The 23,696-nt window shown below is 35.1% G+C and overlaps 1 protein-coding gene across 1 annotated transcript in view; it reads left to right on the forward strand.

The window, feature by feature from the left end:
- Nucleotides 1–22,016, forward strand: part of LOC149541540 (NADH:ubiquinone oxidoreductase, 17.2kDa subunit) — a 50,613-nt gene extending 28,597 nt beyond the window's left edge. The window contains exons 4-5 of the mRNA XM_089796758.1: nt 12,191–12,300; nt 21,637–22,016. Of these exons, the coding sequence (XP_089652884.1) occupies nt 12,191–12,300; nt 21,637–21,792 (266 nt within the window). The 3' untranslated portion in view covers nt 21,793–22,016. The remainder of the gene's footprint in view (nt 1–12,190; nt 12,301–21,636) is intronic.
- Nucleotides 22,017–23,696: the final 1,680 nt, after the last annotated feature.

Consider the following 23,696-nt stretch of genomic DNA (forward strand, 5'->3'; position numbering starts at 1 on the left):
TATAATGAATTTCACCTTGAACTTTTCTTTTGTAGAGAAGAACTCGTTAACAAGGAATTGCACCTCAAAATTCTACCTTTGAACAAAGATTTTGGGAAGTCATATCCTCTACCTACTCCCTTAGAAGCTCTCTTTGTTCAAGGATGCCTAAGATAAACCGTTGGACTCCCTCTGAATCTAAAGTCAATCTTTCGACTTTCTACTGACAAGTCGTCACTTCCTCATGATGTACACACAAGTAGGCCCATCAAAATCATAGAATCACACATATGTATCTTTAGACTCCCTCTTAATATAGAAGGATACTCATAATCCCAATTATCAAAGATATTCGCTTCGAGAGCCTCACTTTATCCAGCCCGATCATCAAATGACTAATGAATTCTAGATCATATCTTCTTTGAAGCTACTATCATAAGATTGTGTCTGCACAATATTTGGTAGCATGTGTAAAGTACCAACCTTCTTTTCTTGCGAGAATTTCCCTAGACATAAAGGAGAAGATCAAGGCAGATAACTTTTATAGTACATATGGAAATACAATTAAGAGAGAGACTACAATGGGTAGATAAATGTAATACTCAAAGATGAGAGATACTCATCAACACATAAATGAAAGATCTCCCCTAAGTGGGAATGGAACATTGTTTATTATCCCCCCAAACAATGTGAAGTTCCTGCACATATTTTTGAACAATTTTATATCAAATTCAAGTATGGCAAACTTCTTTTGTTCTTCTTTGCAAAGAATCATCCCTCAAGATCCGTGCAATCTGCTTCTTTCTTATTTGAGTATTAGGATTTTTACAAGTTCTAGTTTGGTCCTTCCTTCGAATGAATGTCCAAACATCCATTGGGATTATCAATAGTAGAAAAAATATGTCTAGCTTTTTTTTTTTCTAAATCCATCCGTGATATGCCAATATATGTTTTCCAATGCACCCAACAACCCAAAATGAAAATATATTGAGATGTCAAAGTATGTAAGTTCGATTCCCTCTAAAGAAAAGTATATCTTACTTCAATAATGCAATCAAGTCTGAATTGTCTCAAGTGACTCCAATATCCGGTAAATCAACCAGCTGTGCTGTTGCACTTTCTATCTTTACTGCTATGTACATCACATTTACTTGATGTAAACAAACATACATTTTCTTTTGCACTACACTTCATATTCTTTACCCTTTTACTTAAAAATATTACTTATTGTTGCTTTAAAAACTCAAATTTGTTTATCTTCTCAAATGAAATCATCCTTTATAAATGAATGTCTTTCACTGAAATAGAACCTCTTCACATAATTCGCAACACTTAACAACCAAATCTGATTGTGTAGTTCCTTCTCTTAAATCTGATCTCAGCCTTTTAAAAAAATTATTAATATGAAATCACTTCTTTTAATACTTGCAGTCTTCTATCAAAAATAAATTGCAGCCTTTGCACAAATTTTAAGCTGTCGCCCTAGCACTTCTCTTAGTTGATTTGGCATTCACTTTTATTCATTTAGCATGTTTTATATTTTCTTCCTAATTGGTACAATAGCTTCTATATAGCTTCTTTGATTTCTTTATAAGTTAGATCGATGACGCGGGACCATGATTTACCAGTCTTACTATGAATTTGTCTAGATAAAGAACATTTGTCATTATTCATACTTATTCATTGTTCCATAAGTATTTTATTGCATATATGCATCGAGTCTTTAATTGATGAATCAACCACCATTCAATACTATACTCATTGGGATTGAAGATAGTCAATCCACTTATGACTAAAGTACACCCGATAAAGTCATGCTTCCCATGCCTGCGATATGTAGCATGCACTACATGTGACTTCTAGCATCTAGCGCCACTGGAGTTTATCATTGATTGATTTATTCACTGTCTGAGGCAATATAGATTGACTACAAAATATTTCATCTTTTGGGAGATACAATAAGATGTTTGCAGGCACACGTGTTGTTCTTTCTTTATGAGAATGGTTGTCCTGATAGTCTCAATAGTTATGTTTGTCTTTGCATCATGCATACATATAACCATATGTTTGTAAGACATAACAAGGTGGTTGATTTTAAAAAAACATTTTAATACAATCCTTTGTTGCTATGATAGAAGCAAATGCCTCAATATCAGATTGTAAAGCATGGAACGCTACACCACATATTTCTAGAGTCTGTGGACATGACATATTTGCGCCTAGGCATATTCACTCTAATACTATTGGAGGCACTTGCAGATATTGTTACAAGATTCAAGAATTGTTGGCAGATTAACGGATTTCCGGATGATTGATTGATTAACAGAGGAACAGATGTGTTCCTTATGAAGAATTACAAGGACGTTGTTTCGAAAAGAAACAACGTAGACTAAAGAGGGAATTAGAAACAAAACTAGAGACAGGATAGGAAACATTCCTATTTGGACTGAAGACAAAAGAGACAGGATAGGAAACATTCCTATCTAGATTGAAAGACGGACTACAGACAAGTAGTTGACTATTATAGAAAGTATAAGATATTATCTTAATACCCTCCCTTAATGGTCAACGTATGGATGTCAGAACATTCTATGATAATTGAGACCCTCCCTAGATCTACAGAATGCTGAAACCAAGAAGCTTTGCCAGAAGATTGCTATGACTCAAAATAGGTTGCAATTACAAAACTTCATTTTTGTGGAAAAAACGGTAAAACCCAGAATCTCATGCAACCTTGCGTATTACAGACAACTTGAAAATGATTTTTGAGGAGAAAATCAACAAACCCAGAAAAAACAGAAACAGATTCAGAAGGCAAAAAATGCAGCTTCGCCTTGATCAGGAAGCTCGACAACTTGTGCTGTTGGTTGGGAAGCATTTTGCCTTGCTTGGGCAGCCAAACGTTTCCGGCACTCGAACTTCATATGGCCGAACTTGTGACAGTAATTACACTGCACATTTTGCTTCGTAGAGCCATCCAAAGATTGAGCAGAAGGTTGATGCTGGGAAGGCTGAGAAGATTGATCGTTGCTGATGTTCGGTTGAAAGTATTTTGCAGCAAATGCCTGCTCTAAGGAGGCTGTAGAAGCACTGCTGCCAAATTGTTGTTTCCAACGATCTTGCTGCAGAAGTTTGGTGCATAATTCTGGAAACTTCAGATCAACATTAGTTGACATAATGTTGAGTGTTTCTATGAAGTGCTCATAGGACGATGGTAGACTTTTCAAAGTGATGACTACCATATCCTCTTCCTCCATTTTTCGACCAATAGCTTCGAGCTAATCACGGATGTCCTTAATCTTTGTTAGATGCTCTTGTAAGGACATACGTTCATCCATCATAATGGAGAACAACCGATTCTTTAGAAAGAATGCCCGACTTTTGTCAGATGTTTCATGTAGCTCCTTCAGATATTTCCAGATTTCTGCAGCTGACTTGCCTGAAGGAATCTACGGTAGCTGATCATCGATAACAAAGAGCTTAAGAAGCATAACAACCTCTCGATTGTGATCATCAAACTTGTCCTGTTCTGCTTGGTCGGAGGTCAGACGAGTCTTTGTGCCTAGAACAAGCTCATCCAAATGACGATATTCAAAGATTGTCAACATGCGCTGCTTCCAGTGATTATGGCCATTGAATCGTAGACTGCCCTCCAACATCAGATTAGTCAAAGATGCCATTTGCACGAAGTTTGAGGCAATGCTAAGGCTGACCCAAAAAAAGACAAGTGCCCAAAAGAGTGAACAAAAAACCCAGAAGGATTCTGTAGTTGCAATGTAAATCTGCTGGCTCGAATATTGAGGCACAAAAAATGAGGTACCCAGAAAATTCTGACGAAGACCCAGATGAAGTCTCAAAAAACCCACCAAGAATTTGCAAGCAAAAAAAATTTCCGACCCCAAAAATTAGGATTTGAAAAAAAAATGGCCCTAGCTGAAAAAAACTTGAAAAAGTTTAAGATTTCTTGATAAAAATGGCGGATTTTTTCCAAGGAGAGTGCAAACGATGAAGAATGCAGACCAGACGAACTAATCCTTGACCCTACAATCGTGATTTTGCTGTCAAATGAGCTTGAAAATATATGGATGCGAGTTGCTTCAAACGCGTGTGATTTGGATGCGATTTGCAGAAAAAAATGGCAAATACAGGCAGATTTTGGAACAAGCGGATTTGAGATAGGCGGATCCTTATCTGTGCGGATTTGAGACAGCGGATTTGTACTAAATGATCACCCGAACCAGGATATATAAAAAAAAGATTGAACACGTTTTCGGCAGATGATCAAATCCCTGCGTTTTTATTCAGACCTATGTGGTAGACTCGTACGTTTTTATCATAACCTATTATTCCAACAAGCTATGATTTCTGCAAAAGAACAAGTCGCGATTTCTGTAGAAGAAAACCCACGATTTCCAAAGAAAAAAAAATGCTACAGGTTGTAGAGAAGAATCGCGGATTGTAGGTAAAAAAACTTTTAGACGAAATTTCAGACAAAATACCTCAGACAAAAACCCTAGTCGAAATCTTAGGGTTTTTAGAAAGCAAGGATCACGAAATAATTTCGAAAACTAGGCTCTGACACCATGTTACAAGATTCAAAAATTGTTGGCAGATTAACGGATTTTCGGATGATTGATTGATTAATAGAGGAACAAATGTGTTCCTTATAAAGAATTACAAGGACGTTTTTTCTAAAAGAAACAACATAGATTGAAGACGGAATTAGAAACAAAACTAGAGACAGGATAGGAAACATTCCTATCTGGACTGAAGACAAAAGAGACAGGATAGGAAACATTCCTATCTAGACTAAAAGACGGACTACAGACAAGTAGTTGACTATTATAGAAAGTATAAGATATTATCTTAATAGATATGACCACAAGAGTCAGTGTATAGTAAGAGCATTTGATTCGATTCTCCTCCCCTGTAATACGATGATTATTCGAGCATATATAATATTTACATACTAATCACGCCAAATTAGATAGTCAACATTATTATTTAACCACAGTCTTCACTGATGGATAGAAACAAATGATCTACGTAACTGGAGTCTTTCGTGCACTAATAGAGTGCGGTGATATTATTCACAACAAAGGTAATAACACTCGTCTCTCTTACACATTATATTGCTTGTCACAAAACCTTCAACAGAATAAATTAAACCCTTCCTTTATAAAGTTATTGAGCTCCTTTTGTTTGTTCGTCATGCTCTCAATAATAATCAAGGCACAGTTTAATATTATTAATCTTCAAATTTAAAAGATTAACCACAAAGTGAATCTGTCGCGAGATGCGTATCTTCTAAATGACGATATTATCCTCTCTTGATCATGGTTTGCAGTAATTTTGTGTTGCACATGATCATCAACAATAATGGTGTGGTCTAGTTCTTCTATTCATTGCCTTCATGGTGACTATCATTGTTTGTGCATCGCTAAAGCTTACAAAGCCTAGCACTTTCTTCGTTTCCGATAAAGCTTTTGAGGATCACAACAATTTGTGTGAATGATCTGAAGGATAGCGGAAGAGGACTCCACGACCTTGCTCAATCCTTGGACTCAAACTACTTTCGTTTCTCACGCCACAAGTGCCATAGAAGAAATGAAGATGTCAAGAATTTGACAATGGAAGTTGATGTCTCATATACACACAATTCAACACTATCTAGGCTTCTCTGAATTTGAATTATAATAAAAGCCCTTTACATAATCATTATGTGCAAAATCCACAACATGAGATAGATAAAACTCGAAATGTTCTCCCTTCACATGGAGCCCAACCTTGCAATAGCATACAATCACGTAGCAATAAGTTGATCTGTTAGTGTAGAGATAACACATCATATCATAAATCTGAAGGATAATTATTTATGATGTCATCACCCTAGAATAAGCTACAAATGCAGAGTAGTTCCCCTTTCATCACTATCCTGTTGAAACAAATATTTAGACTCTTTCTCAAAAACAGAGATCATGAACACAGAGAGAATTTTAGATGGCGAATCTTCTCCTAATTTGTTGGCAAAATATATGCTCTAATGCCAAAGAACAGGCATGTTAAGATTTTGAGATCTTTTGGCCAGGAGTTCGAACTTGATCTGATACCATGTTAAAGGAAGGGATCTCTACAAATGTGATAACGGTTAACCAATAACCATTGGAGATTAACTCCAGATCAATTCAATCTGACTGAAGCTACAGCATTAACCTTGTTTAGTTAATTGTTGCCAAGCCAAGACTTCACCTAGTAGTGTCTCCTTTCGGGATTCCCCTAAATCTTGCTCTAAAATCACAGATTCCATTAAAATAAGAAATATAAAATAGTGACACCACCAATTAAAATGCTTTAAGAAAGATAAATCCCTGTTTAGGTCCTGCAATCATATTAAACAATATTGGACGTCTAATTCATAAGACCAATTATTTCTACGAGGCTTAGGAATCACACACGCACACAATCATCTTATTCCATTAGATAACTCATCTACAATCTATATTCATTTTTAGTATTCAACCATAATAGGAGTTGAAGGGAGCACGATAAGATGCCCAAAGCAACCCTCACACAAAGCCCAAGAGTGTACTTAATACCACCTTCACCAACATGTGACAGACACATCAGTCAGTCATTATGGGGTGGCCTACCTAGTGGGGATGCTCATCTCTTCCCTCCCTATCCGTGTCACCTCATTCATCTGCCTTCGATTGTGATTTCTCCAACAATCAACTATCATAGAGATAGGAGAGGAAACCACAGTTGGGTGCCCAGAAATCCTCCTATATGAGCCCAAGGGTGGAATGCCATACCCTTTTGGCCCTCATATGTCAGACATGTCAGTCATCTGTCATTGGGTGGCCTACTTAGATGACGATCTTGTATCTGCTCTCCCTTCTTGTATTTATTTTTCCTCTACATGACTGCTTGACAAGTTCTAAGCAGTTATATAATTAAGAATAGCATTTCATATTATCATACATAGCAACATATAAAAATTAACTATCAAATCTATATTTCCATTGCATACCACAACACTTGTAGACTAGAAGCTTATCTGCAGGATTTTGAAGTATACCTGATCTGATGCGAGTCCCTTGTTGAATGTTGACATCTGCCTTCGATAAGTGCAGGTGCTGATCTGATCCCAGTCCTTGATTTGATGTTTGAATGTTTAATATAGATTGATTGAATTAATGGAAGAATTTATTGCTGGTCTGTTTGCCTGATTCCCAATTGGTGTTTGAGGGATGATTGAATGATTTCCTTTGGTTTAATGATTTGATATATTTTTGAATGATGATTGAAGAAATGTGTTATTCATAGAGTGATTAGTGATGATTGAGTGCTGATTTGATGTATTGGTGAGTGATGATATATTAATATCATTGAATTTTGAATGTTTGGAATGAATTTTACTTTATTGGTGAAAGGGTAGAACATTTTAGAATAGAAACTTCTATGAAAGAAGCTCTAGAAAGGCCCCACAAAGGGGAAGAACAAAAGAAAAGAAATTTGAATCTAGTACATATAGCTAGGAAAGGGGAACAAGAACCCCATATAAAAAATGTTGAGTGAATTTAGAGAACATCGAGTACCACCGTTTGGACTAGAAATGGGGAAGTTGCTAGTGCCATCTGTTATCACTAGGAAGGAGCCGATACAAGTTTTAACATTGCTCATTAGGGAGTATTGAGGGTTAGGAGGGTCATATAGGGAGCTCATCCTAGGATCACTTCTAATACCCATGGCCGAAGCAACTCTTGTATTAGGGAGAAAAATCGTATTGAATTTGTCCCTATATTTGGGGATGGTTGGAGAAGAGTAGAGCCATGCCAATGGGAAGAAGCTGAATTGTGTCAATGAAAAGAAACATGACTGCAATGCTAAGGAGGAGCATGCCAAGGTAAAAGTGGTGAGAGACACCATCTCATGCATCTATACATATTGATAAGAAGGTGATTAACCTTGGGGCACTAGAATCTAAGATGATCTCATATAAAGATCAATAATAAAGAATGACAACCTTGTAAAGATGAAGGATAAAGCATTGTTGGTTTGGATATTTGAAGAAAGCAAAGAGATTGTTGGAGTTCTTGTAGAAGCAGTATCTCCTTTGAATCTCATGGTAAATAGGGCATTTAAAGATGAAATGGTCAAGGAATATGGTGGTTTGTCTTGATTTGTAGTTGATGGGAACACATCATCATTTGGCCAAGGGAAAACCTCAAGCCATTTGGTCAATGATGTTGGAGATAAATGAGGATGAAATAAATTGCATCCTCCATTTGTAATAATTGCTCAGCAGTGAAAACAATGATTAAGCCAAATGTCATAGTATTACGCAAGTGATATGTAAAATAATGAACGAACTAATCGAATGATCACGCAATCATTTATAGTTATACAAAGATGATGTTTCTATTATGAAACAATCATAAAATTAGAAACTATTGAATATTTACATAATCAACAATATTGACGACTAAATAAGAAATAATTGCATCCTTCATTTGATATTGCATCCTCCATTTGTAATAATTGCTCAGCAGTGAAAACAATGATTAAGCCAAATGTCATAGTATTACGCAAGTGATATGTAAAATAATGAACAAACTAATCGAATGATCACGCAATCATTTATAGTTATACAAAGATGATGTTTCTATTATGAAACAATCATAAAATTAGAAACTATTGAATATTTACATAATCAACAATATTGACGACTAAATAAGAAATAATAAGGATATTATGAAGATATTATTCTAATACCCTCCGTTAACGGTCAATCTTTCAACTATACCAAGTTGCCCCCTGAATTTTACAAACTTCTTAGGCTTAGAGACTTGGTGAGAATATCTGTTGTCTAATCTGCAGTCGGAACATACAATAGCTGAACTAACCCATCTTCAACCAGCTACTTAATGAAATGACAATGAAGGTCAACATGCTTGGTTCTCTCATGGAGACTGGATTTTTGGCGAGTTTGAGCAGCTGACCCAATTGTGGAGGTATCCCTATTTGTCATTTTAATGAAATATAAACCTACACATACCAATGTAAATCACAAATTAATATACTATATTTTAATAAAGAAATTTGGCAAACAAATTAAATTAGTTAAAAAATTTAAATAATTTTAAACATAGCTCGAACTTGAAAGGAAACAAGTTTTAAGGTTTAAAATTTTTAAGAAATATGAAATTATTGGGAAAACTATGAATTTTTTTGCAAACATTGCTACAAAATGGTGTTAGATCTTGTTCATTATGCTAAAAACCAACTTAGAGTACATTGAAAATGCTATTGTAGAGTTTCTAATAACTTAGATGCGACAAAGACAAGACAAAATGATTTAAGAAAAAAATAATTTTGAAAACTAACTTGTGAATCTGAAATTGCTTGAAAGATCTCTTCAAATCTGCTTCAAATCCACAATAAATTGCTCTACAACTCTGCAAATGATGTTCTTTCTCTTCTAGACACTTTTTCCCGTGTCCAAACTGGTATTTGCAATCAAATAAATGTGTTATTACATTTCTTGGGCTGTCAGTCCCTTTCACAAACTTCACTATGATATTTTATGAACTTTTCTGCGATATTTTCAGCATGAAGGTTACATGTTTTGGTGCCTGGGAAAACGTCTTGCAATAAGTTTGACTTATCCGTTAGAAGTCTGCAATATTTTGATCTATGGACCTTACATCTTTCAGGACAATTGATAGACAGAATGCAAAGTTTATGAACTTCTCTGTTTTAGTTGTAACATTTTTCTTATTAGTCTTTTTTTAATCAACTCTGATTGGTTGACATCGCTTTCTTACATAAACACATTTAGACTCTTACAGTTTAAACAACTTTTCACTGAAGTCTTTATTGTATCCCGATCAAATGGTATGAATCTAAATGGGCATGCTGATAGTCTGACTTGTTGGGATTTCCGATTCACAAGACTCACTGGTAAAAGAGAAAATATCTGGGGCTTTGCCTAATCTTAAATGTTTTGTGTGCCTTTTCTTCACTTAAATTATGGTTCCTTTATTTGATTTATCCAGGAGGAGAAAAAGGTGAACATACTTGTACTGGAAGGTAGTTTATCTGAGGATTTGATTTTTTTTTAGATCAATATCCTTTGTTCTGATTCTGGAATCTCTTCTATATGTCTTCGTTTAATTATGAATTCCGATTGATTGTTCCTATTTTTTCCTTGCATAAGTACATCTACATTCTAACAGTTTAGAGTGCTGTCCCCTGAAGGTCTCCCTGGGATTTGGATCAAATGGCATCTACATGGACCATGTTAATACTCCCAACTCATAGTTTGCAAATATTGCAAGTACTCTCTGAGTTGCCGAGTACTTATTAATTTTTTTGCTGGTTGAGTTCTTTTTTGCTGGAAACATCTCAGCATTCATAGATATTGGCATCTCTGCCTTTATATAGCGGATTGCAATGTTAGCGGATTGCAATGTTATAAGTAAGCATACGTCTAAACTAGAAGTTTCCTTTGGCTAAGCAGCCATGCGCAGGGGGATCCTGTCCGTAAAATTCACCCAGGTGTCGAACCTGGCCCAAACGTGCCTCCAGAGGTTTGAACCTTGGTGGATGGCATTATGCACTCTTACCACAAGTTTTTACAAGTTTAACTATTGCATTTTTATAGACGTAGAGATAGAAAGGGTAAAAATGCTAACATGAGTAAAATGCTGGTTAAACCACATCTTTCACATGTGTTTGCTATAAAACCATGCATTTTCTCTTCAAACATGTTAATTTTTAAATTTAATACATTTTGTAATTGAGTTTTGCAAAAGAAAATGATTTTCTTTTGAGGGTTTTTTTATTTTTAGTACTTGCTAAGTTACTGATTGAAAATTTTGGCTTTGCGGAGTACTCTCTGAGGTGGAGTCTGCGAACTGTGGTCCAACTTGTCGGCAAATTGTCTTCTGCAATTTCAGTGGTTTTTTCTTTTTGAAGATCTCTTTCTAGATCTACTTTTGAGAGTGCCTGGCATAAGTGAAGTAATCTCTGGGCTCTGCCTAGTCTAAAAACTTTGCCAAGCCTTTTCCTTCCCTCAATCATGGTTCCTTTACTCAACTGACCCAGAAGGGAAAAATAAGGAAAAGGCAGAAAATTGACAAATGTGATCTCTTTCCAGATCTATACTCTTCTTTCTCCTAATGGATCAAACACCAATTGTTCAGATATATGCTACCAAGTCAGAGGAACCATGACACTCTCTTGAAGATATGGTCTCTTTTGCAGATTTAGAAAGAATGCTTCTATAAAGATCCTCTTTTATAGCTGTAATTTCAACTTTGGCTTGTACAGTCTTCCAGATCAGCCATATCCTGTTGAATATCTCGTCAGAGCATAACAGCAAGGATTAAGAACTGCATCTTGGGCATGATCATGGGGGAGAGACAACAAGGAGATTTTCCCTCTTTTAAGTTTTAACATTTCAATGGATTTTCCAGTTCTTCCATGCTATTTGCCACAGCATCCTGGATCAAGCTTCACTGAAATGGGCAGAGTAGGGATAGGGATATCAGGCTCCAATAGGATGTGGAGGGCACAACTTATCTTAGTTGACACAGCTCTAATAATAGAAAAATTCTCTAGTCTAATGATGATTTGTTCTACCATTTATGCTATATGACTTGGTGTTTAATTTCTTTAGGTTTAACTGTAATTATGTTGCATTAAATCATGTTACTTTTCACAACAAAGTGCTATTCAACTTCATAATTTCCTTTTGTAACTGAAGGCACTTTCAAGTGTCATTGTCAAGCTTTGGTGACTTGTGAGCATACATATGATTTCTTTCTTTCTTCCACATGAAAGATTTTCTTAACTGTAGGTATTTCTGTTTATCTAATATCTCTCCCCAGTTATTATTTTTTATGTATCTAAGCTTCCTTGCTAACACCTCTTGAAGTTTTAAAGGGATTTTATGAATCATATGGAAGAGAATTCCATTGGAATATGATTTTAATCAGTCTTGACTCTTGAGTGATATCTTTTCATTTTATCCTTTCTGCAAGTTAAGCAATTCCTGCATTCCTTTTTGAATGAGAGCATCTTCAGTCATTTTGCTCAGAAATGACTAAACTGAAGAAGACTTCCGCCTATCTAGAGTTTGAATATGTTTTTGAATTATAAGAGAAGAATGATTTTTGGTAATCTACTTTTCAATGATGTATTACAGGTAGGCACAGATGGGTTGAGTATGGGGACAAGAAACGGTATAATGCCTCCTCAGTACCTCCTGAATGGCATGGTTGGCTCCATTATATAACAGATCATACTCCAGAACAGGTTTTTCTTCACTCAATTTGAATGCATATACTCGAGTTTTGGGTTTATCAGTCATTGTCAAAAGTTAGTAAATGGAAAGTTTACAAAAATACATATTGAAAGGTGCTATCTCCGAAGAATTTCCTAAAGTGGAGAACATTACAGCTCATAATGAGTTAGTGATAACAATAACTAGTGTTTGTTACATTTAACTTTAAGAAGATGCCTACAGTGTATTGGGGTGAGTTTGGTCTCACTATAAGCACTTCTTGCTCATAGTTACTTTATTGTGTAAGCATAGAAGTCTGCAAGTTAACCTGATGAAAGTTTTCTTTGACTTTCCAGCCTCATCAGAATGCTGGACACTGGAGGCAGAAGGGTCCTAGTTTACAATCTAAGAAGTTAAGAGTCTTAGAGCAGGCTCTTTTGATACCCTATAGCTGAGTATTACTGGTGTTGATATTATATTCTTACAGATCAACTCAACAGTGTAATTGTTTGGAATTGTCTTGTATATTATGTACCATAGTTGGAATACTCGGACTCGACAACAACTCGCCAAGCCCCCTAAAAGTTTATTCAGGAAAAAATCAGTCATTTTAAAAAAAGAACTCAGGAAAACTCGGGAACCTAAAAAAACGGCTAAAATTTAATTCAAAATACAGTTTTTTGCAAACTTCAATGAGAAGATGCATCTAATGAGTTAATTAAAGAGACACAAAAGAAACAAGCAGAGTTTAGATATATATAAATGCACAGTGGGTACAAAATTGCATCTCATGCGGAACGCTGTTGGCAGGAAGCATAATAGTAAATAGTTTGTGTCAAACCAGAAGTAAATACATCATTACAATCACATCTTCCTCTTCCCAGCTCTACTAGCATACTATAATTCTCTATTTTACATAATATATATAGGCTTTTTGCCTTCTATTTTTAACAATTTTGTTATTTGAAAATAATAATTTAAAAAAGAAGAAGAGTTATTCTGAAAAACTTGCCAATTTTTTGCAAAAACTTGGCGATTATTCGGTGATTTTTTCTCCGGCCGAGTCAATTAAATCTGGGAAAAACTTGCAGGTCCCAAAAACTCGGTGATTAGTAGAAACACGCTGATTTTTCAGCGATTATGCCAACTATGTTATGTACATCAAGGTGTTTAACACAGTTCCCAAACAAGGACTTGGCAAGGCGGACTCGGCTATTACTCAACAATGACTCGCCTATGATTGACAAAATGACAAAACCTTTGAAATTTAGAGATTTTTATTGATTTAAAACTTGTTTCATGCACCCTTTATTGAATTAAACTTAAAGACACTATACCATTATCAAATAGAAGCTAATTTGTCATCACATACATGAACAAGGAACATAAATGATAAATCCATCATATACGTAAAATGCAACTTGTAGCTAGGTCTGTTAGGAATATGGAATTGAAACCAAAGGGGTTTTGGATGAAATGAATTGAAAACTTATAACCTTTAGACAATCCTTGTTCTAGCTTTGATTTGACCTTAGAAGGCGAGGATATGTTATGGGGGGTTACAGTGTTGAAGGTGCGTTGAATCTTGGGATTTGGCTAGGTCTGATTTTTTTTTGGAAAACCTCAAAATCTAGATTTTGCATCTTAACTCCTATGAAGCTGAAACCTATCTCAAACATTTTGACATTATTTATACAAACATAACTTGAAGTATATAACTTATACTTACATGTTATATTTGTATAAATCCTCCCACCCCTTGAGCCAAGTGTTGAATTGCAGAGTAAACTCGCAAGTGTTTGCTTAGACCCAGCCGAGTTGTGCATGCCAAAACTCGTCATGTCAAAACTTGGCAAGTTGGGCAAGTCATGCCCCAAAACTCGGCGAGTTGAGTTGTCGAGTTGACAGAACTTGGCATGGTTGAACCTGCTTGCCAACTCTCCCAACTCGCCTGAATTATGGTGAGTTTCGGAACTTTGATTTAACATACTCATAAATTTTTTTAGAGTCGGGTCATAGAAATTGTATATTCTTATTACCATTGTCATGTTTGCTAACCCAATTTTTATAAAGACTATTGATGTATTATTCTCCTTTCTATAAATTGGCTTTTTCCTTGTCATAGTTTTGAAGTTTTCCTTATTGAACATAGCCTTTTACAACTGCTTTCTTCTTGGGTTTGGTGTACCTTGTTTGGAGTTATCCTTATTGACAAGTAGAAACATTAAATATTCTTGGGGAACTAAGTGCCAATAGAAGGGGGTATGGGCCTATGCAATCGCGCACGCAAAATATTTTGACTGCTATCGAAATTCTATCGAACACAAGTACTGGTTTCAAAGGTTCTTTGATCATGGTTGGAATCGATGTAGGGGAGACAATGAGTGATATTTTTGGGCCAACTACCTCTTTTGTCACGAAAACAGAAAACAATGGTTAGGAAACCTTTGAGTCTGTATTAAATATGATCTCTCCCACATCATATTGTAGACAGAACACCTTAAGATGAAATGATTTACCATCTCCACTCTCCAGTGATAACAAAGACAATAGACCCTGTCATCTCATGGAATATTGATTTGGGAACTCTGGAGCATCCTCTGGAAAAAAAATTGATCCCGCATGACAGAGACATGTTTTATGGTGTAGAGAGAGGGTGAGAATTTCTGTGGTTCACTGACAAAGACACCATGTTGTGGTCTTTCAGGTAAGGTTCTATTTTTTGAAATATTTTTCCGGTTAAATACCCCTTTTTTCCAATTGGAGGCTTTTACCATGAAACTACTCTTGGAGATCATCATCATATGGTCTAGCATATGCAATACTATGCAAGTGCTCCTAAAGATCATCATCTTTGTTATACAGGCCAAAAGATAGAATAGTGGAATTTTTATTAACAAAGAACGGAAACATTCTTATAGAATGTATGAAAAACAATTTCTAAAAAGTAACATACATTGGCAAGCAATCTTTCCTATACAAACTAAAGACAACTAGATGAACATTAAAGAAACATTTTATGTTGGAAGATATTATCCTAATTCCCTCCATTCATGGTCATTGTGATGAAACTAGATGATGAACATTTGATGATTCCCATTTACCATCCAATACAATATATAATGCAGACAGATTGAATCAGTTAATTGATAACTGATAAATGGTAACCAATAACTGCTTATAGCAGTTAGGAATGTATTAATGCTAACATTTCCCCCACCCCCGCTTAATACGTTGATCCTAAAGACATCAAATCCACCTTAGGGATGCCCCCTTAAGGTTTAAAAAGAAAAACATGCTGAATACATAGTTGGAATACATATTTCGAGAAAATATTCCTGAAGTAGAAGACTCTGAACCATACAAGGCTCTACCAAGTTGTCTTGTGACCCTCGGAAAGGTGTAGCTTTGAGCTGTGTTCGTAACCTCTCATTCCTGAACAAAGAGTCTTGAATTATTCAACAATGATCCCTAAGAGATGTGACTGATCTCTATTGTTGTCTAGTGACCACGAAAGTGTATATTCTTCATCATATACTCTGAAGCTTGCCTGACAGCCATCGATATTGAGTGTAAAATGAAGTCTCAAACCTGTCTCCAAAATTAGGCAGTACAAAACATGTTTTCTTCAAATTAGTCAGCATCAAAAATCAAAACAAACCAGAAAACCCAAGAACTCCAAAAACGCTTCTCATTCAGAGCACTGTCTCAAAGTGAGAAGCTGACCTGAGATGACGGAAGTTCCTCCATCCTCCGATGGCGCCAACCTCCAGGAATGTAAGTTGCATATTCTTTTCCAAAAGAAACATTGGATAATGGAATACAATCCTTGATAGCCTGATTGAAACACTTTTGCACAAGTCCTTTACTAGTCATCATGAACCTTCTTAATGACATTGAATGTTGTCCCTATGACAATGATACAAACTTTACTACTAGCTGCACCCATTTTCAGAACTTGTATCTCCATGGCACATCAAAGTTTAATGTCAAAAGATCCTCTTATATCAGCATAAATTTGTGTTTTTTTAATCATAGATAGGAAAATATAAGACAATAGTAGACCCAAACCACCAGCCACATAAGCTATAGCACCTTGTTTTCTCTTATGACTTTAAGACTTCACAAAGCTCGAACAATAAATGAACTCTCAAATATTCTTATCTTCGAGAAACTCCTTAATATTTCAACTAACTCAAACAATAAATTGCCCGTGGAACCTCATTGCAATTAATCTCAAAAAATAAATCCTTTTCCTGAACCAATGAGATTCAATCTATATTGTGCAAATAATCAAGCACTAGCAGATTTGTGTGAATCAATGTTGTGGAAATAAAATATGTATGCAGTTACCATGTACTGGAAAGGTAACGAGTCCTCGAAAAATAACCCTTGTTGAATACTGTGTTAGCATCAAAGTTTCATCTCTGTCAATCCAATCTCTCCTCCGTCTGACGCCATCATGTGATAGAAGCCTCACAAGAAAAATATCACGTAAAACAGTTATGTAACTTTTTAATAACTCTGGCGGCATAAAATACCATCTCTCAACCTAGGGAGTAATAGGTACACATTATCAGATATTAAACATAGATTAAGTATAGTGTTTCCTTCATCAAAACGGGTCTATGCTGAATCTAAGATAGCAAATATTCTATATGCTAAAGAGCGTTGTTTGCGATCCAAGGAAATAAAGGTAAATGTTATAGCTAACTATATTTATCTAGGGATTGTGAGAACTAGAACAAAAAGAGATTGCAAAGGACTTATCATAGATTTAGCGTATTTTCTTGTCTCAAAGCTTTTAGAAAACAAATCTTCATGCTGCGTCAATAAACTGTTATCTCGTCAAAGCTTTCAGAAAACAATGCTTCATGCTGCGTCAACAAACTTAGGAAGTGATCCAGAAAACGCAAAGGAGCTTTGGGAAGCCAGCAAGCATTGCAACTGTAAATAATGATCTGGTTATGATCTTTGTCTTTTGCCAAATGTGATTTGAATTAACACCGCCGAGCAAAGCAGCAATGCTGATCAAAATCGAACATGCACGGATCTCAAGAAAATATTTTGGCTGGCCCAGCAAAATATGATGAAGATGTAGAAGAGATCTCAAAAAACCCAGAGGGAATCTGAAATCAGAATAATATTCCAGCTGATAGAATTTGAGGCACAAAAATCAAGGTACTCAGAAAATTCAGACAACGACCAGTTGAGATATAGGAAAACCTATCAAGAATCTACGTGTAGATTTTTGAACCGGCAAGAGAACATGGAGTTTTGAAGGAAACCCTAGCCAGCTGGATAAACCTCAAAAAAATTGTAGACTAGTTTAAAAATGAACTGTAAGTGAAAATGGTCACATGAGTTGCATAGAACCACAGGCGGGTTGAACGTAGGTAGAACTAGAAGACCCATGAAAATGCTGCAACCTGATTTTTGAACAGAAACCCTAGATGTAGGTTTACAAATAATTGAATTTATTTAGAAAAAATTAAAGAACATAAGATTTCATAATGAAATTCTTAATTTTTTTGATTTTTTTTCCCTGAGCTCTGATACCATGTTACAGAGGCTGGTCATTTTCCCTCTATTTTGGGTAGTTACATCAGGTTTAAAATGGATAAAAAAATGGAAAAAATGGCAAAAATCCCTAGGGACTACTCCTTGATCCCAAATCATTATGATAAAGCTGGTCATTTTTCCCTCTATTTTTGGTAGTCCGTGCATCTGGTTTACAAAAATTTCAAAAATGGAAAAAAAGCAAAAAATCCCTAGGTACCACTCCTTGATCCCAAATCATTGCAATCAAGCTGGTCGTTGATTCCTCTGTTTTGGGTAGTCCATACATAAGGTTTGAAAAAAAGATGAAAAAAACAAGAAAAATAAGACAAAATGAATAGAATGTGGGCAGCATCATAAAATTGCTAAAAATGGGGGCATTTTAATTTGTATAGGGTATTTAAACTATAATTTGTATAGTGTATTTAAATTTGTATAGGGTATTTAAACTATAATTTGAAGTGTATTTTAAATTTGTATAGGGTATTTTAAATTATAAATTAAAAAAAAAAAAAAATACCCTATACAAATTTAAACACACTATACAAATTATAGTTTAAATACCCTATACAAATTAAAATACCCTCATTTTTAGCAATTTTATGATGCTGCCCACATTCTATTCATTTTGTCTTATTTTTCTTGTTTTTTTAATCTTTTTTTTTGTGGTCCTTATTTTTAAACCTTATGTGGACTACCCAAAATAGAGGAATCAATCACTAGCTTGATCGCAATGATTTGGGATCAAGGAGTGGTTCCTAGGGATTTTTTGCTTTTTTTTTTTTCCATTTTTTCCATTTTTTTAAAACCAGGTGTATGGACTACTCAAAATAGAGGGAAAAATGACCAGCTTTATCTGATTTAGGATCAAGGAGTGGTCCCTAGGGATTTTTTCCCTTTTTGCCACTTTTTCCAATTTTTTGCTATTTTTTTCCTGTTTTTTCCAAGTTTTTCCCATTTTAAACCTAATTTATGGACTACCCAAAATAGAGGGAAAATGACCAGCTTGATTGCAATGATTGTGGATCAAGGAGTGGTCCAAGTATATGTATAGGGGTATTTTTTGTTTATTAACAAAACATAAACGTTCTTATAGAATGTACAAACAAGACGTTTCTATAAAGAAACATATATTGACTAGGAAACTTTACTATACAGACTAAAGACGACTAGGTGAGCATTAAATAAACATTCTATCTTGGAAGATATTATCCTAATAATCTTATCATCTAGTGTGTAGAATGCCATCTCACTGTCAAGTAGATGCATTATCATGCAAGTGCTGTTGAAGAAAACCAACTTATGGTCTAGCAAATGTAAAACTAAGGAAGCAATCTTGAAGATCTTATGCTCTAGTGAATGCAGCAAATATGGAAGTATTTTTGAAGATATCATTTTATTGTACAATGAATGGTGGATTATGAAAGCAGTAATTTATCTAGGGTATGTGATGCCATTGGAATTTCTTATATGAGATAGTCAAATGGGTAAAATACCATCCAAAGGAAGGTCATGCTATAATTTTTTATTTCTTGTATACATACTAGAGCATTGACATGTTTCTTGGTACCAACAATATGACCACAATTGCTATAAATATTTCTCTACCTTAATCAGCACATCATCGATTTTCTTGTAACAAATGGGAGTTGAATTATTTTGTACTGCTCCATTATTTAAATTTCACTTGGCATTTGGCAACATATTTCAGTAAATGGACATTTGTAAATACATTTGAGAAGAGAAAGGGAAGGAGGGGAAAAGGTGGGTGAGAAGAATGAAGCTTGCAAGAGAGGAAGCCAAAAGGTTGCCCACTTATGAGTGAAGGGGGCAAGAAGAAGGCCAAGATGTTGACAAGCTGATTATGAGTTTTATGTAATCTTTGTTCTAAAATAAAGAAAAAATTTGAGTGGTGATTGGTTGTGTTTGCTGATGCTCAATAATTCAATCTTCAATTGGCAATGATCTCAGGTAAATGGATATATGTAATACATGTAAAAAGAGGAGGGAAAAAACATGCAAGAAGCCAAAAGATGAATAAGGCTGGCTGGTGAGTGAAGTGGACAAGATGTTGACAAGCTGGTTTTGGGTTATGTGATCTGTGTTTTGAAGTAGAGCAGAAATTTGTGCAATAATTGTCTTTCTGTGAATTTATTTCTTTAGAAATAAATAAAATTTCATGATATACCAAAGTTTCATGATATGCCTTGGGTTCATTCATTTTGGTCCCACAAGAAGTTGTCAAGCACTCCAAAATGGTTGGGTAATTGACAATTTCGGGTGTTTGACTGTTTGAATGATCTGATCTTTTATTGTTGCCATCAAATTGCATCAGTGGGAACATGCCTGCCTAAGGATGATGGTGTCGGCAATGGAACCTTATTGTTAGCTTGGAAGGTCAAGTGTTGGTCAATGGTAATCAATATTTTAATTTCAGAACTGAACATCAGCACTCCACAATAACTGTTTGATACAAAAAGCCATCTTGGGCAAAAGATACTGCAGCAGAGAGGTCCCAGAAATATAAATATGGTGCTGATGTATGTCCTCTCTGGGATGTCTTTTCATCTCAATCTCCATGGGAAGGAGATTAGTAGGGGGATCGATGGAATTATCTTAGTTTAGAAAAATTGTATATATAGGTGCCAATAGGTTGAAGACAAAACTGCTCTTAGAATACCAATAAATAAATGAAGCAAAAATCCAAGTTATGAGTCATCTTCTCAAATATATGTGTCGAAAATTGACTGTTTTTAAACATTGATTCTAAAAGAAATGGTTCTAACAGTGTTTTTTAACGTTTCTTATGATAGTGGGAATAATGTGACCAGGTAGTTGAAATATGAGAATAATGACAGGTAATAATATGGGGAGAGATTGTTTCCCATTGCAAAACCATTAGGATACCTCATAACTGGAAAACTTATTGAATATATGTTTGGCATGTTTTGATTACACTTGAGTTCCCTAATAGAGTTTTATGTCCAATCTTGTATCCTAGTCTTGTTTGTGGTTGCATACATATAGACAAAGGTATGGTTCTGTGGGCAATTTAATGAGAGATGGTGCCATTTTACAGCACGTCTCTTTAATATCTAGTTTAAAAGACTTCCATGAATGGTTTTATAAATTTTATTAAAGAAACATAATTTGGTAGTTTCCCTTAATTTTGAAATGCTTGATTTTTTAATTTCTTGCCCATCTCTGTTGGAGAGAACTTGTATTTTAACATAGCAACATAGAAAACTATTCAAACCTTGAGAAGAAAGGATGAGATACTGCACTAAGACATTAATATAATTTTTTAAAAAGTTGCACAACAATTTAAATCTCTTAGAAGGTTCAAATAGAATAAACTGTGTCTCATGAAAAGATTCTATGCAGAATAGGAGGGAGGCACTGACTCTAGCTGCTGTACATTGTTTCTGATTGTGTGTTTAACAAGACAGATTCCTCAAGCAGTATTTGAACTAGATAAGACATGACTATCTGATTTATTTTTTACCGTGAAATTGTAACTTATTGCCTACATCTGATCTCCCTGCAGCATGTAAGCCAAAGGTTGATCAAATAGTATTTCAAATTATAGTGTGCCTTAGTTGTATATGGACCACAAAAATATTGTATAACACAAATGGGGTTTATATAATTTCTATTACTGGTCTTTTGAACTCTTTATTGCATTACAAACAATAATAATTTCATGGTTCTTTGTGTGTACTTTATATCTACAATGAAATAAAGTTGTCATTATCAGATAATAGAATTTCCTTCTAGGTTGACACATGCAATTGTTTTTCATGCCATAGTTGCAAATGTTGAAGCCCAAAAGATATGGAGAGCAGCACAGGCCGAATTTAACTGGGGAAGGAGATGAATTTACTTACCACTCAAAGGGCCACATGTTAAACCCCAGCCAGAGAGACTGGACACGCTATGAGCCATGGCAGCCTACCAAAGCATGAAGAGTAAATTCTACAGAGGGCAACGGACTGAATTGTGGACTGAACCTGGGTTGAGAACAATCATTTCAGTCAAACCAAGTGTTGCTTATTTTTTACTATCTTATTAGTAATGAATACATTAAAGGGACTGATATTTTATTTTAGTGATGATGTAATTTTACAGAGGGCTTTTGCAATCTTTATTTTTTTTATGCGTAAATGAGCCATCTTTTATTGTTTTTAAACTTAGCTGATGGGCTATATTGCATTGGGTTTCCTCCGCTAACTTGTCTCATGCCTGAAATCTGTCATCTGGTTAGCTGGGCAACTAGTCAATGTAGGTTAAAGTGGTTGTTGTTTTGTTCACTGTTTTATTGTATGCAGTAGATTGATTTGCATTTATTTGACAATTCACAGAGTACCATGCCAAGAATAAGTGACATTTAAAAACTTGAACTAAAACTGAACATTGCATTTTTTCTCACTTCTTTTAATGCTGTTCTTATTATGTTATTCGACCTGAAACCAGACTTGTGCTGGAAATCTCTGCCGAGAAACACGATACTAGCCAGCAAATTAGAAAACTATACGATTTAACCTGGAAACTTTGCAGTCTAGTAATAAGAATAAATGCACTGTATTATTTGGTGGATTTTACTGCTGATAGGATTTGATTTTCTTTGATTGTGCATACTTTGCACCTTCAAAATACAATAATGCTGACTGCTCACTATGCATGTCAATTGCCTCTTTAGATCAAATTATTTTTGATATGCTCTAAACTACCATAACATCATCTGATTGTATTGTGTGCTGCTGTATATACATTTAGATTTTATACTGTAGATAACTACCCAATGTGTCTACATAATTGAATGAATAGCATGAAACAAAATACTAAACTTACAATAGACTACTGGAAGCAGACTACTAAAATACCACTGATAGGAATTTGAAGAGTCAATAATAATTTTTTGCACTCTACCCATTTTTCTTGTGTTTAGTAATATTCATAGGAAATATTTTCATTGCATGTAGCTCATTGAATTGCACTCCTAGATCTTTTCAAATAATAGAGCATGTCTACGAACACTGCTTTCTTTATTTTTAATCTCTATAAATGACACTAGCCATAGATCAACAAAAACTTGCCAAGCCCAAAAAAAAATTATGGAAAAATTTGGCCAGTTTTTTAAAAAACGCGGGGAAAAACTCAGGGACCTCAAAAATAGCTTTAGTTTAATTTTTTTGTTTCTTTCAAAGTTCAACAAAAAGATGCATCCAACGAGTTAATAACGAGAGCACAAAAGAAACAAGTAGAGTTTATATATATATATATGCAAAGCGGGTACAAAATCACATTCTCGTGTGGAATGTTGATGGCGAGAAGCAAAATAGTAAATAGTTTTTATGTAATGTTTTCGAACCGAAATAAATGTATTTAATTATTTTTGTGTAATGGGCCGATTGTTTAATTTAACTCAGACCCAAAGTTAATTTTGTCATAGTAGTTTGTGTCGCTGTCGGCTAATCTTTGTACACCCTCGGAAAGCTTTGCTCGATGGGTATTTAAGCACGGCTTGTAGTAGTCGATAGGTATGCTTTGGATTTGATTTCTCTGTATTGCGGATTCTTGTGGAGTTCGGGATTGTCGCCATTTCGGAAGTGAAAGATCTTCCCTATTTGGCTTGCACGATTTCAGTGGGATTCAACCCTCACCCTACTCAGTCACTACATGTATTACTTGTTCAGATCTGGTAAATTGGAGTGCCCTCTCTTGGCAAACATATTCAGAAGAATTTGTGTGTTCAAATTTTTATTATTGTATTTGGAATTCATCTAATCTTTTGTGTTCATATAGCTCTCAACGTTGTGTTCAAATACCTATTCGTACACCTCCAGCCATCTCTGTATCTCCTCATCTA

Source organism: Cupressus sempervirens, chromosome 8 (assembly GCF_028749045.1).
Source record: "Cupressus sempervirens isolate cs-2001-9-10 chromosome 8, ASM2874904v1, whole genome shotgun sequence".
Taxonomy (NCBI): Eukaryota; Viridiplantae; Streptophyta; class Pinopsida; order Cupressales; family Cupressaceae; genus Cupressus; species Cupressus sempervirens.